The sequence below is a fragment of the Labeo rohita genome, chromosome 4 (assembly GCF_022985175.1).
Source record: "Labeo rohita strain BAU-BD-2019 chromosome 4, IGBB_LRoh.1.0, whole genome shotgun sequence".
Classification (NCBI taxonomy): Eukaryota; Metazoa; Chordata; class Actinopteri; order Cypriniformes; family Cyprinidae; genus Labeo; species Labeo rohita.
The window spans coordinates 31368735-31382763 of record NC_066872.1 but is presented as its reverse complement, the minus strand read 5'-3'; the positions used below and the strand labels follow the sequence as shown (position 1 = coordinate 31382763).

The 14029-nt window shown below is 36.4% G+C and overlaps 2 protein-coding genes across 5 annotated transcripts in view; both read right to left on the bottom strand.

The window, feature by feature from the left end:
* Nucleotides 1–4089, bottom strand: part of anks1b (ankyrin repeat and sterile alpha motif domain containing 1B) — a 221244-nt gene extending 217155 nt beyond the window's left edge. For 2 of the 4 annotated variants that reach the window (XM_051108158.1, XM_051108156.1), the window contains exon 1: nt 3413–4087. In XM_051108158.1, the coding sequence (XP_050964115.1) occupies nt 3413–3543 (131 nt within the window). In that variant the 5' untranslated portion in view covers nt 3544–4087. Of the gene's footprint in view, nt 1–3412 lie in introns of all 4 variants that reach the window. The other 2 variants (XM_051108157.1, XM_051108155.1) reach the window with 2 other exon arrangements.
* Nucleotides 4090–10233: 6144 nt separating this feature from the next.
* bltp3b (bridge-like lipid transfer protein family member 3B) overlaps nt 10234–14029 on the bottom strand; it is a 42711-nt gene continuing 38915 nt past the window's right edge. Inside the window, 1 exon segment of the mRNA XM_051108154.1 lies at nt 10234–11846. Within this exon segment, the coding sequence (XP_050964111.1) occupies nt 11706–11846 (141 nt within the window). The 3' untranslated portion in view covers nt 10234–11705.

Here is a 14029-nt window from a genome sequence, read left to right as displayed (position 1 = left end):
AGTGATGCCTTATGTATCTATTCTATTAGTAAGAGAATGGAGAAAAATAACATTCAGACCTAACCTAAAAAAAAAAAATCCAGCTAATGTCTCACAAGTCCATGCAAATTCATGACTCAGGCACTTTACGAGAGACAAATAATCACTGCACAATCTAGTTTATCATTATCATATTAAGCACTGAGCGTATGAATGTAGTATCATTTGAAATCATGTGTTTCTAAGTGCAGTGCTGCCTAATGCAGCATTCACACTGCGTCATTATTGATGGGCTAATCCATTAGCACTATGAGGGCACAAAACATTGATCATACAGCAGTGGGTCCCATCCAACGTGCAATAGCGTATGTGTGTCAGAGGTCAAAGCTACAAACCTATGTCATTGGAACATGCTTTAACTGTATGCCTTTTACCTACATAGAAAATAGCAGCCCAGGGCATTTCCAAACTCACTTGCCTTTAAGGAATTTTGACAGTAGGATAGAATATTTAAATGACCTACTACTACTTTTGCCAAAACGTGGAGAATACAACAGAGTACAGATAGATAGATAGATAGATAGATAGATAGATAGATAGTATCTCATTCTGTCTAAACATAGTCACTGAAATCTCTAAAATTCTTTAAGTGACCCTTGACCTATCATAGACCCGCCTTCATTTTCAGATAAGGTCATGTGAATTCTCCCTGGGCGATGCTTCGTCACTAACTGTGACGCTGCAGAGCTCACAGAGAGAAAAAAGCACAACTTCCAGCGCCGTGGACAGATGGACAGAGCCAGACACCCCACCGTACCGCACTGTCCCATTCCTGCAGCCAACAGTCCTGACCCAATAAAAGAAAAACACAACACACTTCCCATCTTCCAACCACATAAACCTCAAAAATCAACCACAAAACAACAGAACAATGCCTTCTGCGCCCTAAATTAGAGGAACGGTGAGATTATGTCAGCCGTTCCTGCTGGAAAAATGCCCTATTACCAGGCACCGGGATCTTTTGTCCAGACAACACACGCGCACGATTGATTGTACGCGCTGTTTTAACCAGCGAGGTGGCTGATGTCTGAGCTGGACGGCACACTTCTCTGCTCGATCAGCCTCTCTCGCTCTCACAGACGCGAGCAGGCATGTCGTTCCCAGGTGCCCTTCCCCCCATCTCTGCCTGGCCATTCCCGAAGCATACGTTTCTTTCTCTCTGCTCCACAGTTGTCATTTTATATACTGATGTTGAGATGAACGTGTTCCTGAAATCATATACCTGAGATGCGTAAACACATGCATGCACAGCTGATCAAACATCACACATCAATCACACAGGGCGAACAGAGCCACACGCACAAGGTACAGGAGAAATCAGTCTGTATTACTAACAGTAGAGAGTGTTAAAGTTGTTCTGAGAGAAGGACTTTCTCCTTTAATGAGGCATTATTAACCCTCCATTAACCAATTAATTAGAATTAATTCCAAACGGAAACTTTTATGGCTCAGAGGTTTCCTGTCATAGCTAAGGAATATAATGTGAATGAATGAATGAATAGCTGGTTCTTTAAGTGCTTTTATTTTTAGAACTACAGAATTAAACCACTCATTTGTTTTCAAAGATTTATTTGTTTTTTTTTTTATCATAAAAACTCTGATCATTTATCACTTGAACATCATGCGAAGAGAATTCTATTCTTTGCAAATGTTTTTAATCAGAAACAAAAATGGATTAAATCTCCATTTTGTCTTAAACTCTCCAATTTCATCCCTTTTTTTCAAGGTTTTTATACTTTATGAGTTTAAAGGTGTGGTTTCATGCTAAAACTGGTTTTCTTTATTTTTATGTTGTGCAATAAAAAGATTTTTTATGACCCTGAATAACAAAAACAGTCATAAGGGTCAATTATTTTGAATTGAGATGTACTGTATGCATCTGAATAAATAAGCTTTCCATTGATGTATGGTTTGTTAGGATAGGATAATATTTGGCTGAGATACAACTATTTGAAAATCTGGAATCTGACGGTGCAAAAAAATCAAAATATTGAGAAAATCGCTTTTAATGAAGTTCTTAGCAATGCATATTACTAATCAAAACGTAAGTTTTGATATATTTATGGTAGGACGTTTCCAAAGTATCTTCACGAAACATGATCTCTACTTAATATCCTAATCACTTTTGGCATAAAAGAAAAAGCAATCATTTTGACCCATACAATGTATTGTTGGCTATTGTTACAAATATACCAATGCTACTTATTATGACTGGTTTTGTGGTCCATATATAAAGTAGACTGGAGTCCAAAAATGGATATTGAACCACACTGACTTCCATTACATGGATAAAAACACAGCTAATTTACAAAATATTTTCTTTTGTGTTCCACTGAATAATAAAAGTCAGATTTGGAATGACATGAAGGTAAATGACCACATTTCTAATTTTTGGGTGAATACCCTTTACATATCAATTTAGTCTCAGATGTTACTTATAAAATGCCTTAAGAAATAAGGCAATCATTGGCATGCAGTACATACAAAATTTTATGGGTGGGCTCCACCAGCTGTATCAGAGAAGACCATGGTGGGCCACCCTCGTCACAATCCCATCCCATTCCCTCTTTGGTACAGAGCTATGAAATGAATGTGGACAGTATTGTACAGCCCATTTGGTCTTGGAAGCATCTGATGAGAAATGTTTGACTTAAAGGGACAGTTCACCCCCCAAAATGACAATATTTACTCACCCTAATGTTGTTCCAGTCCTGTATGACTTTATATTTTTAAAAAAAGCTGGTAACCAAACACGGTTCCACAGAAGAAAGTCAGTCTTACGGGTTTGGAACGACATGAGGGTGAGTAAACAATGACAGAATTTTAATTTTTGAGTGAACTATCCCTTTAATACCATAATCTCAGACTTCTGATTACAGACTTTGCTTTCTTGGCAAGACACCCAGATCTCCTCTGAAACTCCAGAGGAGACACATGTGAGATTTTCTCACAATGAAAGTCTGTTAGTGTTCATTAGGATGACAAACAACAGCACTTTAATTGACATTAAAGTGCACGGTTTAGGGATGAGCTGTACATTTTTAAACTGCTTGAGTTTGTTTTAGACAGATATGGGAATGACATTTCAAAGTTTGAGACGTGTAGCACAAAAAAACACTAAGTTACAGACGTTGAAACAAAATGTGTCACAGCGCTCTCCCTATATAGCCTATCCCGACACGCACCGTGTATGAGGGGCGCAGTGGGTCGGGGATGCCTAGAGTGGGTGTGTGTGTGATGTATTACATTGCTCAAGCAACTGCAATCGCCCTGTCTGTATTCATATAAACAGCACGAACCGGTGGACTCCAGGAAAGCCCTTTTATTTCGGACACACATACATAAACTTATGCGCTACGGTTTGTTTTCATACCTGAGTAACCCGGGCAGAGGTATGGAGCCGGAGCCCGAGCCCAGCAATCCTTTCTTCCCACTCAACAGCTTCTCCACCAGCCCCACATTCCCGGTCCGCGCCGCCTCCAGCAGCTCCTGCTCCTTCCCCATCCCGGACACAAGTTTAATCCACGAGAACAAAAACAATCCGGACTGAACGGCGAGGTCTCCTTTTAGGATTTCTGCGGCATGTTACCGACAAACAGACGCTCCGCCGTGCGCTGCTGTATGAATAAAGCCGCTAGTCCATACCGGAGCTCATTGATGGAATGATGCACCGGATATTTACTATAACACGGTCCCGGTGCAGCTGTGCTGAACGGGAGGATGATGGTCCTCCAGACGGGCCGGTTGCCTGGAGACGCGGGTTAAATCACCAGCCGCTCTGCCCGTGCGCTCTCGGTCACCGTACACACGCTGTTCTCCGCGCGCTCTTTCTCTCTCTATGTGTGTGTGTGTGTGCCGTTGTACTGACAGCAGGGCGGCCCAGCATCAGTGTTTCTCTCTTTCAGTTCCTATATGGCAGTCTTCCGTTACGAGAGGAGAGAGCTGCTCCGGCTGGGCGTGGAGTCACGGATACCGAACACTGTTACTGTAACCTTGTTTTGATTTCATTGGCGCACGAGGAGAAGATATCATATCATATTATAAGGAACGATTACACCCTGCTCTGGTGGAGAGATGGTAAAACTGTGGTATTTGCCATATTACCCTGGTGAAAAAACCAGCATATGCTGGTAGGTATGTTTTAATGCTGGTTTAAGCTGGTTCTTTGCTGGTTCATGCTGGTCCTTGACCAGCAACATGACCAGCAAAAAACAGCAAAGGACCATCTTAAATCAGCTAAGGACCAGCATAAACCAGCAAAGGACCAGTTTAAACCAGCATCAAAACCTACGTAACCAGCATATGCTGGTTTTTTCACCAGGGTAGTGTAAAAATACCATGTAAAACTTCATGTAAAAAAAAAAAAACAATCATAGCAGTTTGTTTGTTTGTTTGTAATTGAGTTATGTATTTGCATGGACGTAAACTCATTTTAAAAACAAGAATGTTTCGACTATTATTCAGATGATTAATCAGAATATGAACATGAAAAGAATGCGGGCTTCATGTAAACCTGTTTAATTGACAAAAGCGGATTAAGCCCATATTCCAGTTTGTAGAATTCTGGGTAAAAACAAAAGAAAACACAACACAACAAAAACACTGCACAGTTTAACAAGACTGAATTCATTAAATAACATTATGGGAACAAAAAGGTTCAACTGACAAAAGCGGATTAAGACAATATTCCAGTTTGTAAAATTCAGTTAAAAACATACACACACACACACACACACGCATGTTTGTTTTTGTGAATTGTGGGGACTTTCCATAGACTTATATATATAGTTTTTATACCAACTAAACGATATTGTCTATCCCCTAACCCAACCCTAACCATAAACCTACCCCTTACAGGAAACATGTTTGCACACACACACACAGAATGTTGTACATCCATAAAACAGCATTCTGGGAACCTAAATGTGGGTCGTACAACAACTTATTCAGAATATTCAGTGTAATGGAATACATATTTTTGCATATGTCCATAATTGCCGTATTAATGCAAAAATACCATACACTGTAAAAAATATTCTGTAAAATTTACGGTAAAAAAACTGCAGCTGGAATTGTACTGTAAAAAATACGGCAGCAATATTTTATGTTTTGCGGTTTTCACTTAAATTTACAGGTAAATACTGTAATTTCATTAACTGATATAATGTTAATGTACCAACCTTTTGAAGTACTGAAATCTATTTTGTACCTTTGTAATACACTGATCACCACCAAAAGCAGGTGGTGATGAGAAAGTCAAATGATGAATCAAAACTCATCACAAACAGCTTTTAAATATTAACATATAGAAGGTGCACAGTGTCATTCACACAAACACTAAACAGCATCATGGTAACACACATGAAACTGAAATAATGCATAAACATTAATTTAACATCATTAGATGTAACATAGAACCCTAATGTACAAAACAGCTAAGAAAAAACAAAGAAGAAAGGGTTATTTCAACAAAAAAAACATCAAAAAAAAAAAAAAAAAAAAAAAAAAGGTAACACAGGGAATTCTGGGAATGTCGGTTTACGGTAAATTTCAGTGTTTACTGTAAATTTTATGGCCTTTCACCGTTAACCATTTAACAGGTTTTTACTGTAGCATTTTTACAGTATTTTTCTGTTAAATTCACGGTAATTTTTTTACTGTGTAGAAAAAAATAACATGGCACAAAAATTACGGTAATTGCAGTTTATTTATTTATTTTATTTGTTTGTTTGTTTGAAAGGATGTAAACTCATTTGTTGGAATAAGAATCTTTAAACTATTATTTAAATGATTAATCAGAATATGAACATTGAAACAATGCAGACTTCATGTATACATTTAATTGACAAAAGCGGATTAAGCCAATATTCTGGTTTCTAGAATTTGGGGTAAAAAAAAAAAAAATGCACGCTGCTGGACTTAAAAACAGAATGTTTTACATCCATAAAATAACATTATGTGAACCAAAATGTGGGTCATACAACAGCTTATTTGAAATATTCAGTATAACCGAATAAATATTTTTGCATATGTCCATGGTTTCCATATGAATGTAAAAATACCATGTAAAACTTAATGTAAAAAAAAACATACCATGGTACAAAAATCATGGTAATTTATAGCAGTTTATTTATTATTTGCAAGGATGTAAACTCGTTTTGGGGGACATGTTCCAGCCATTATTCAGATTATTAATCAGAATATGAATTTGGAAAGAATGCATGCTTAATGTAAACGTTTAATTGACAAAAGTGGATTAAGCCAATATTACGGTTTCTAGAATTCGGGTTAAAAAAACATCAACACATAATGTTTGCATCCATAAAATAACATTCTGGGAACCAAAATGTGGGTCATACAACAGCTTATTCAGAATACTCAGTGTAACAGCATACATATTTTTGCATATCTCCATATAAAAGCAACTTTGTGTACTATGTGATACAGGCAAGTGTAAAAGTCCAGCGACTGAAGAAATATGATTATGTAGCAAAATTAATTAACGCCGGCTTCCTGAATTGTACATAATTTTACAAACATTACATATCATGTCCTACATTTTACCATTCATTGTGCTTTTGACTAATATCAAAGACAAGAATGAGGATTAATTGGTTGATGAAATTACTGTGCAGTATTAAATACAGCATAATAAACACAGAATAAGTTCATAACAGGCATAAATTAATATTCTAAAATCTGTGGAGCATACTGACTGCATTTACATGCACAAGAATATTCCTAGAATATTCTGGTCATATTCTGATTATGTGTTAATAAAAACTGTGGTCGCTTAAATTGATAATCATTCAGTACCATGGTATACACAAAATGATGAAATTACAATTCAAATGTCATCATTTTACTTTGGAACCACCATTTTTCTGAGCTATAATTTAGAAATACTGAATGAACACAGATTGCAGATTTTCTCAGGTTTTGTTTACAACTTCACTTACATCTCCACAGCATTACTTCCTGTACCATTCAGCTGTGAAGTCTTGAAGAGAAAAAAAAAATAGTGCTAAAGACTGGAGGAGGAACACAAGAAATAAAAGAGATGATCTGGGGTGTGTGTGTGTGTGTGTGTGTGTGTGTAAGAGAGAGAGGCAGCTGCAAGCCCACTGGGTGTTGGACAGAGTCACTAGAATTCAGCTTTGCCAAGAAACAGAAACAACCGGATCTTATGAGGCAGTTGTGTGCAAGCTCTCTGCATTACTCACACAAAAACAAGCGGGTGTTCAGTGTCTATTTAGTTTCTAACTCCAGGAATAAACTCCTTCATAGAGCGGCAAACAGAGCAGTATTCATCTGCCTTAATAGGCAATGCATAGAGTCGGAGCACGCACACACACACAATTGTGGGCCTGACTTTACAATTCATGAGAGTACCACATGAGATTGAGGTTGCATGGAGGTGAAGCCAAACCAAACTGAGATTACACAGCCTGAGACCTTTTTTTGGAAACCCAGGGGAGAAGTGACCTTTTAAGTAGCACCTAGCAAAAGTGATTCATCCCCCAAAAAGTCAAAAGCTGATGTAGAAAATATGTCAAAACACTGTGAAAGTAAAAGCATGATACACTGGACCAAGTGTTATTATGAATTATGGACTGGTCTTTTAGCCAGAAGCAACTATTTAAGGCCGTTTCACACTGAGTGTGATGCGAAAAAGGGATGGAAGCCCATTTCTGCCACTGAATAAAAAAATGAAAAAGGTTATTGCTCACAATTCTGACTTTTTCACCAAAATTGTGTCATACAAACTCCCAATTCTGACTTTTCTTCTTAGAATTGTGTATATATTGTAAATTGTAGTCAGAATTGCGTGATATAAACTCGCAATTGCGAGTTATAATTAGATATAAACGCACAATTCTGACTTCTTTCTTCAGAATTGCATGATATAAACTCACAATTGCAAGAAATAAAGTCAGAATTGCGAGTTATCTTGTAAATTCTGACTTCATTTCTCGCAATTGTGACTTTTTTCTCAGAATTGTGAGATAAACTCGCAATTGCAAATTAAAGTCAGAACTGCATGATATAAACTCACAATTGCAAGAAATAAAGTCAGAATTGCGAGTTACCTCGTAAATTTTGACTTTGTTTCTCACCATTGTGACTCACCGGGTTATAAAGTTAGAATCACCAGGTTAGAAAGTCAGAATCGCAAGATATAAACTTACAATGGCAAGAAATAAAGTCGGAATTGCAAGTTATCTTGTAAATTCTGACTTTGTTTCTTGCAATTGTAACTTTTTTTCTCAGAATTGTGAGATAAACTCGCAATTGCAAATTAAAGTCAGAATTGCAAGACATAAACTCACAACTGTGAGTTAATTGTGACCTTTTTTCTCAGAATTGCATGAAATAAACAATTGCGTGAAATAAAGTCAGAATTGCACGTTATCTCGTAAACTCTGACTTTATTTTTCGCAATTGTGACTTTTTTCCCTCAGAATTGTGAGATGTAAACTCACAATTACAAATTCTAGTCATAATTGCATGACAAACTTGCAATTGCGGGTTATAAAGTCAGAATTGCGTGATATAAACACAATTGCAAGAAATGAAGTCAGAATTGCGAGTTATCTCATAAATTTTTACTTTGTTTCTCACCATTGTGACTTTTTTTTCAGAATTGAGATGTAAACTCACAATTCTGACTTTTTTTTCCTCAGAATTGCATGAAATAAACAATTCCACAAAATAAAGTCAGAATTGCATGTTATCTCATAAAATCTGACTTTATTTTTCGCGATTGTGACTTTTTTTTTCCCCTCAAAATTTTGAGATGTAAACTCACAATTCTGACTTTTTTTCCTCAGAATTGCATGAAATAAACAATTCCGCGAAATAAAGTCAGAATTGCATGTTATCTCATAAACTCTGACTTTATTTTTCGTAATTGTGACTTTTTTTTCCCCTCAAAATTTTGAGATGTAAACTCACAATTACAAATTCTAGTCATAATTGCATGACAAACTCGCAACTGCGGGTTATAAAGTCAGAATTCCCTGGTGAAAAAAACAGCATATGCTGGTAGGTATGTTTTGATGCTGGTTTAAGCTGGTCCTTGACCAGCAACATGACCAGCATAAACCAGCAAAGGACCATCTTAAACCAGCATAAACCAGCAAAGGACCAGTTTAAACCAGCATCAAAACATACCTAACCAGCATATGCTGGTTTTTTCATGAGGGTTGCGAGATATAAACTCACAACTGCAAGAAATAAGGTCAGAATTGCAGGTTATCTCATAAATTCTGACTTTATTTCTCACAATTGTGACTTTTTTTTTCTCAGAATTGTGAGATCATTGCAAGTTAAAAAGTTCAAATTTGATGGGGGAGAAAAAAAAAAGACTAATACGTTCCCAGAATTGCAAGTACATATCTTGCAATTCTGACTTTATAACTCACAAATCATGGGTTTATCTCACGCAGTTCTGACTTTTTTTTTCAGAATTGCAGGCTTATGTCTCATAATTCTGACTTTGTAACTCCCAATTGTGAGTTTCTATCTCGCAATTATGAGAAAAAAAGTCAGAATTGTGAGATGTAAACTCGCAATTGCGAGAAAAAAAGTCAGAATTGTGAGATAAAATTTAATATATATTTAATTCAGTGATGGAAACGGTACTGAGGCGAATCGCAAAACGAATTGGGCTGATTGCTTCTGCTAATTCACCCCTGGGTGCTAGGTGGCACCGACCAACAATGCATTTTTCCTCGGATGTGTATCTCGTGTATGGATATGTAAAATGCCTTAAAAGTATGATAAAGTTAAAAAGCCTTAATGACTGACTTGTTTCTTATGAACATGCAGGCTTTCACTTCAAACGTTAATTGCTGGACTGGAGTCATGTGGATTACTTGTGGATTATTGCGATGTTTTTATCAGCTAATTTTCTCCAAATCTGTTCTGATGAAGAAACAAACTCATCTACATCTTGAATGGCCTGAGAGGGAGTCAATTTTCAGCAAAGCAGTTACTAAACCACCAAACATTTTTCAAAATATTTGTTCAACAGAAGAAAGAAAACATTTTAAATTTTATTTCCTCATTTTATTTCAGATGTCTCAGTACTTCAGCAGCTTCTGATGGACACAGGAAATAACAATTTCACAAGTTTTGCTTGATTGAGCATCATTGTTCATAATTTGTGCTAAAGAGGTGGGCCTCCATCTCTAAAGGGGCGTGTCTATTACATATCGGGGCAGGGCTAATGTGGAATGGGGGTGTGGCCTATCACTACAGAAAAATAGTTCTTGCTTTCTACAATCAGGTGTTTGTCTTTCAGCTCTCCATGTTAAAGTCCCAACATCTGAAAAGTGTTTTCCAGATGGAAGCTTGTGTTGCGAAGAGTGTTAAAACATTCATTTAGAGAACAAAATGTGAGAGGAAAACCAAGCAGAACCTCTGGAGAAGGTGTGCAGTCATAGGCACTTATAGAGGCCGCTGTAGAGAGGAAAAACAAAGCCAGAGAAAGCGAAACAAAACCAGGAAAACATTTGGATATTTTTTCCATCATATTTCATCAGAAAATAAGCCGTTTTCTTTTAAAGTATAAATAAGAAAAGCCAAAACAAAAACAAATGAATACAAACTCAGATTTCATATATCAGTTGAGCAGGTTTCACCCAACATCTATTCTTTTTTTTTTTTTTTTTTTTTTTTTTTGGTGCAGAAAATGCTGGTAATCAGATCAACAATGTGACAAAGCAAAATGGAAAAAAACATCTGTAAATCAATAATAAATCTCCTATTTTGACTCTTGCAGTGCAAACGTTCACCTAAAAAGACATGGAATGTCAATGTTTAGTTGCAAATACTGAAATAATAAAGTGTTGCACTGCAAACTCGATACGTCTGTCCATACAGTAAGAAAAATCGTGCAATGCAAATCCTGTAGTGTGTTCGTGAACATAATTCCGAAACATTCCCGTTTTTGAGACGCCGACATAATGAAATGAAAAAAATTTGCCTACACCAATTCAATCGCACTTATTAACAAAACATTCTTGTGTATCACAATTACTATACATAATCACAAATTTATTAATCACTAAATATTGTTTAGTTATTGTTAAACAAGAGTTCAGAACAGTGCAAATTAATTTTTTAAGACATTCCTCCAAAGATATGACATTCAACACCTCACACCCTGACATTAAGTGTGTAAGACTGTCTTGGGGTTAAAGGTCAAGGGTGGAATGTGCTCCTACACTGTGTACGAATGGTTAAAGAGAGGAAAAGTAAGCGAGAATGTGAGTTTATCACCCCTTTACACCTTCCCATGATAATTTAAGGGGTGCTCGCAGGGTGCTTGCCGCTGACACACAAATAAATGAAGTGAAAGAAATAATAAAAACAGGAAAGGTGAGCAACAAAACATCTGTGAAATTCCACAGGGTGTCCAAATAGTCTTTCCACTTGATGCTAAAGCTTTGTGTGTATACTATACTAAAGAACACTGTTCTTTTAAGAGCAGATGCCATTTGTTGCAAAGTCTAGATCCCGAGTGAGCCGAGATCTCTGTCACGGCACACATACCATCCTTTTCTCCTGGGATTTTTGATAGCGCCGGGCCCCTCCAAGCATTCTGCTGCCCCCCTGTGGCAAGTGTCAGTCCTGTATGCACACACACACACGCTCTGCCACTAGCTGTTGCTGCCCCCGCTGGTGAGTTTTAGAGACTTCATTTGATGCTGGAGAGAGTCTTTCTCCATCTGGGCTTCTGCTAGCGCCATCTTGGCTTTGGAAAGCTCTACTTTCAAGCATTCATTCTCCTCCATGAGCAGCTGTGTGGACGGAAAAGATCATTAGCTTGGCGCACAATGTGTTTATTGTTTATTAGCCAGGACGCTTTGCTTGAATGATAATTGTCATTGTGTAATTGGTGTTAAAAGGGTCATTTTTATCATTTTACATTTTTTTTTTTTTCGTGAGGTATATATAGCAGTATAGTTAAGACCATTTTCTACGCTCTTTCTTTGGCCCTCAGAATTAAAAAATGTTTTTTTGTTTTATTACTGTGCCTTTAAGAACTATATAAACATCCTCTATATGTGGTGCACAAGATATTAAGACTAAAATGATCAGGTAGCTAGTTAAAAGTAAACGTTGTCATATTTTATTAACGGACGTTAACCTTTTTACACTTCATTTTAACAGCATCTTCATTATCACATCACTGAGACACCAAAGCAGTCAATGAAGTGTAACTGCATATAAATGTTACAGGTTTCTCTTTTCACACATATAAATATATTTTTGGAGCAAGCCACTTTTGCAGCCTAGTTTTAATGATCTTTTTGGACTGGGGAAGTCTTGATGTTTTCAGTGAAATTATTTTATTTTCAAATAGAAAATTGAAATTTTTTTAATAATAATGACCCCCTTAAAAGAGAAATAAACCAAGTCACAAATAGCAATCTTGCATCACCATAAAAAGGCTTACAATGAATATTTAGTAGGGCTGGGTTTCGACACAAATTTCACGATTCAATTTGATTTTGATTCACAAGCTTGCAATTTAATCCGACTTACGATTACGTTTTTGGATATATGTCAGGTATAGTACTTGCCAAATTTTCTCAAGGAATTTTTCTTTTTTAAATAATCTCTTCACCAACGCAGTAAAATCTAGCTGATCTCATGACAAAAATGTACCTGTGGGAACTTTTTTGCAAGATGCCAATAAGTACATATTACTAATAAGTTCATATTACCACAGTTTCCAACAGAAATAAACAATGGAGGCAGTAAAGCAGTGAGCGCTTGTAATTGTTTTCGTACACAGTTATGATTACAGCTCTACATTTCCCTTTCCAGACGTAACAAGTTTGCTCGGCAGCTCAGCTGGCATGGAATTAGACTTAGAATGCGGAATTATTGGGTACGAATCCTGTGAAAAATATGACTCACAATGAAAGAGCTGAAAGATGAGAGATCTAAAAACAAGCTAAAACGGCATGCTTGTGATTGCGCTTTTACATCACATCTGCTTTTGTTCATACTATCGGTTTAGGTGTAGTCCAGATGGTAAGTTATTTTAAAACGTCACGGAGCGTTAGAGTTATAGCGTCACTCAACAGATATTTCAAGTCAGTAGTGCAGTGAAACGTACAAAGCCAACGTCACATAAAACGTACCATATATACACGTTTATCTGGTCCTGGGAAACAAAAAAGAAAACTCTTTTAGCGCCACTCAATGCACATTTGACATTGAATACGTCACATATGACGGTACATATTTAGCGTCTTGTGAAAAATTTCCAACAGGTACTTTTTCATCATGAGATCAGGTTGTGTAAACATTGAAGGTTAAAATTCACTGATTTGTATATATAAACACGTTTTAAGTTTTTATAATAATAAAGTACAATTACATAATTATACTTCTACTCCAATTCATTTTTTGAAATGTAAACATCTAAATGGTGGCTGTTGTAAAAACAGGTTTATTCAAACACAAATTAAATACTAAATAACTAAAAACTAAAATGAATATGTTACATGGTGCATATATTTAGCAAAACACTCCTCTCTAGAGTTAACTTTTTAGCTGACTAACGAGATAACGGTCACCAAATGTTTTTTTTTTGGAGGTAAAGTGACGTTAAGGGACATGTTGTTTACAAAACTGACGTCAATGTGTGGTTGAAACACTGGTTGAGCAACTACATGAGACAGGATACGGATTTCGGTAAGTTGTACTCTTTCTTTTAACATACCTTCAGATGTTTATTCATGTTTATTTCATGTTGAAACTGGTATTAAAGAAGAGAAGATGATCAAGTTAATGCGTGCTGCCGCTTCTCCTTATAAATAAACGGCATTTATTGTTTGAATATTGTAATAAAATGTAAAGAGTTTAAAATCTGAGACTTTGTTTCATATCAAAAGTAACAAAGCACAAAGCTTATTACGATTTATTGGATGGGAGGTGTACTACAATGTTCCGTTCATTAACTGAAAAA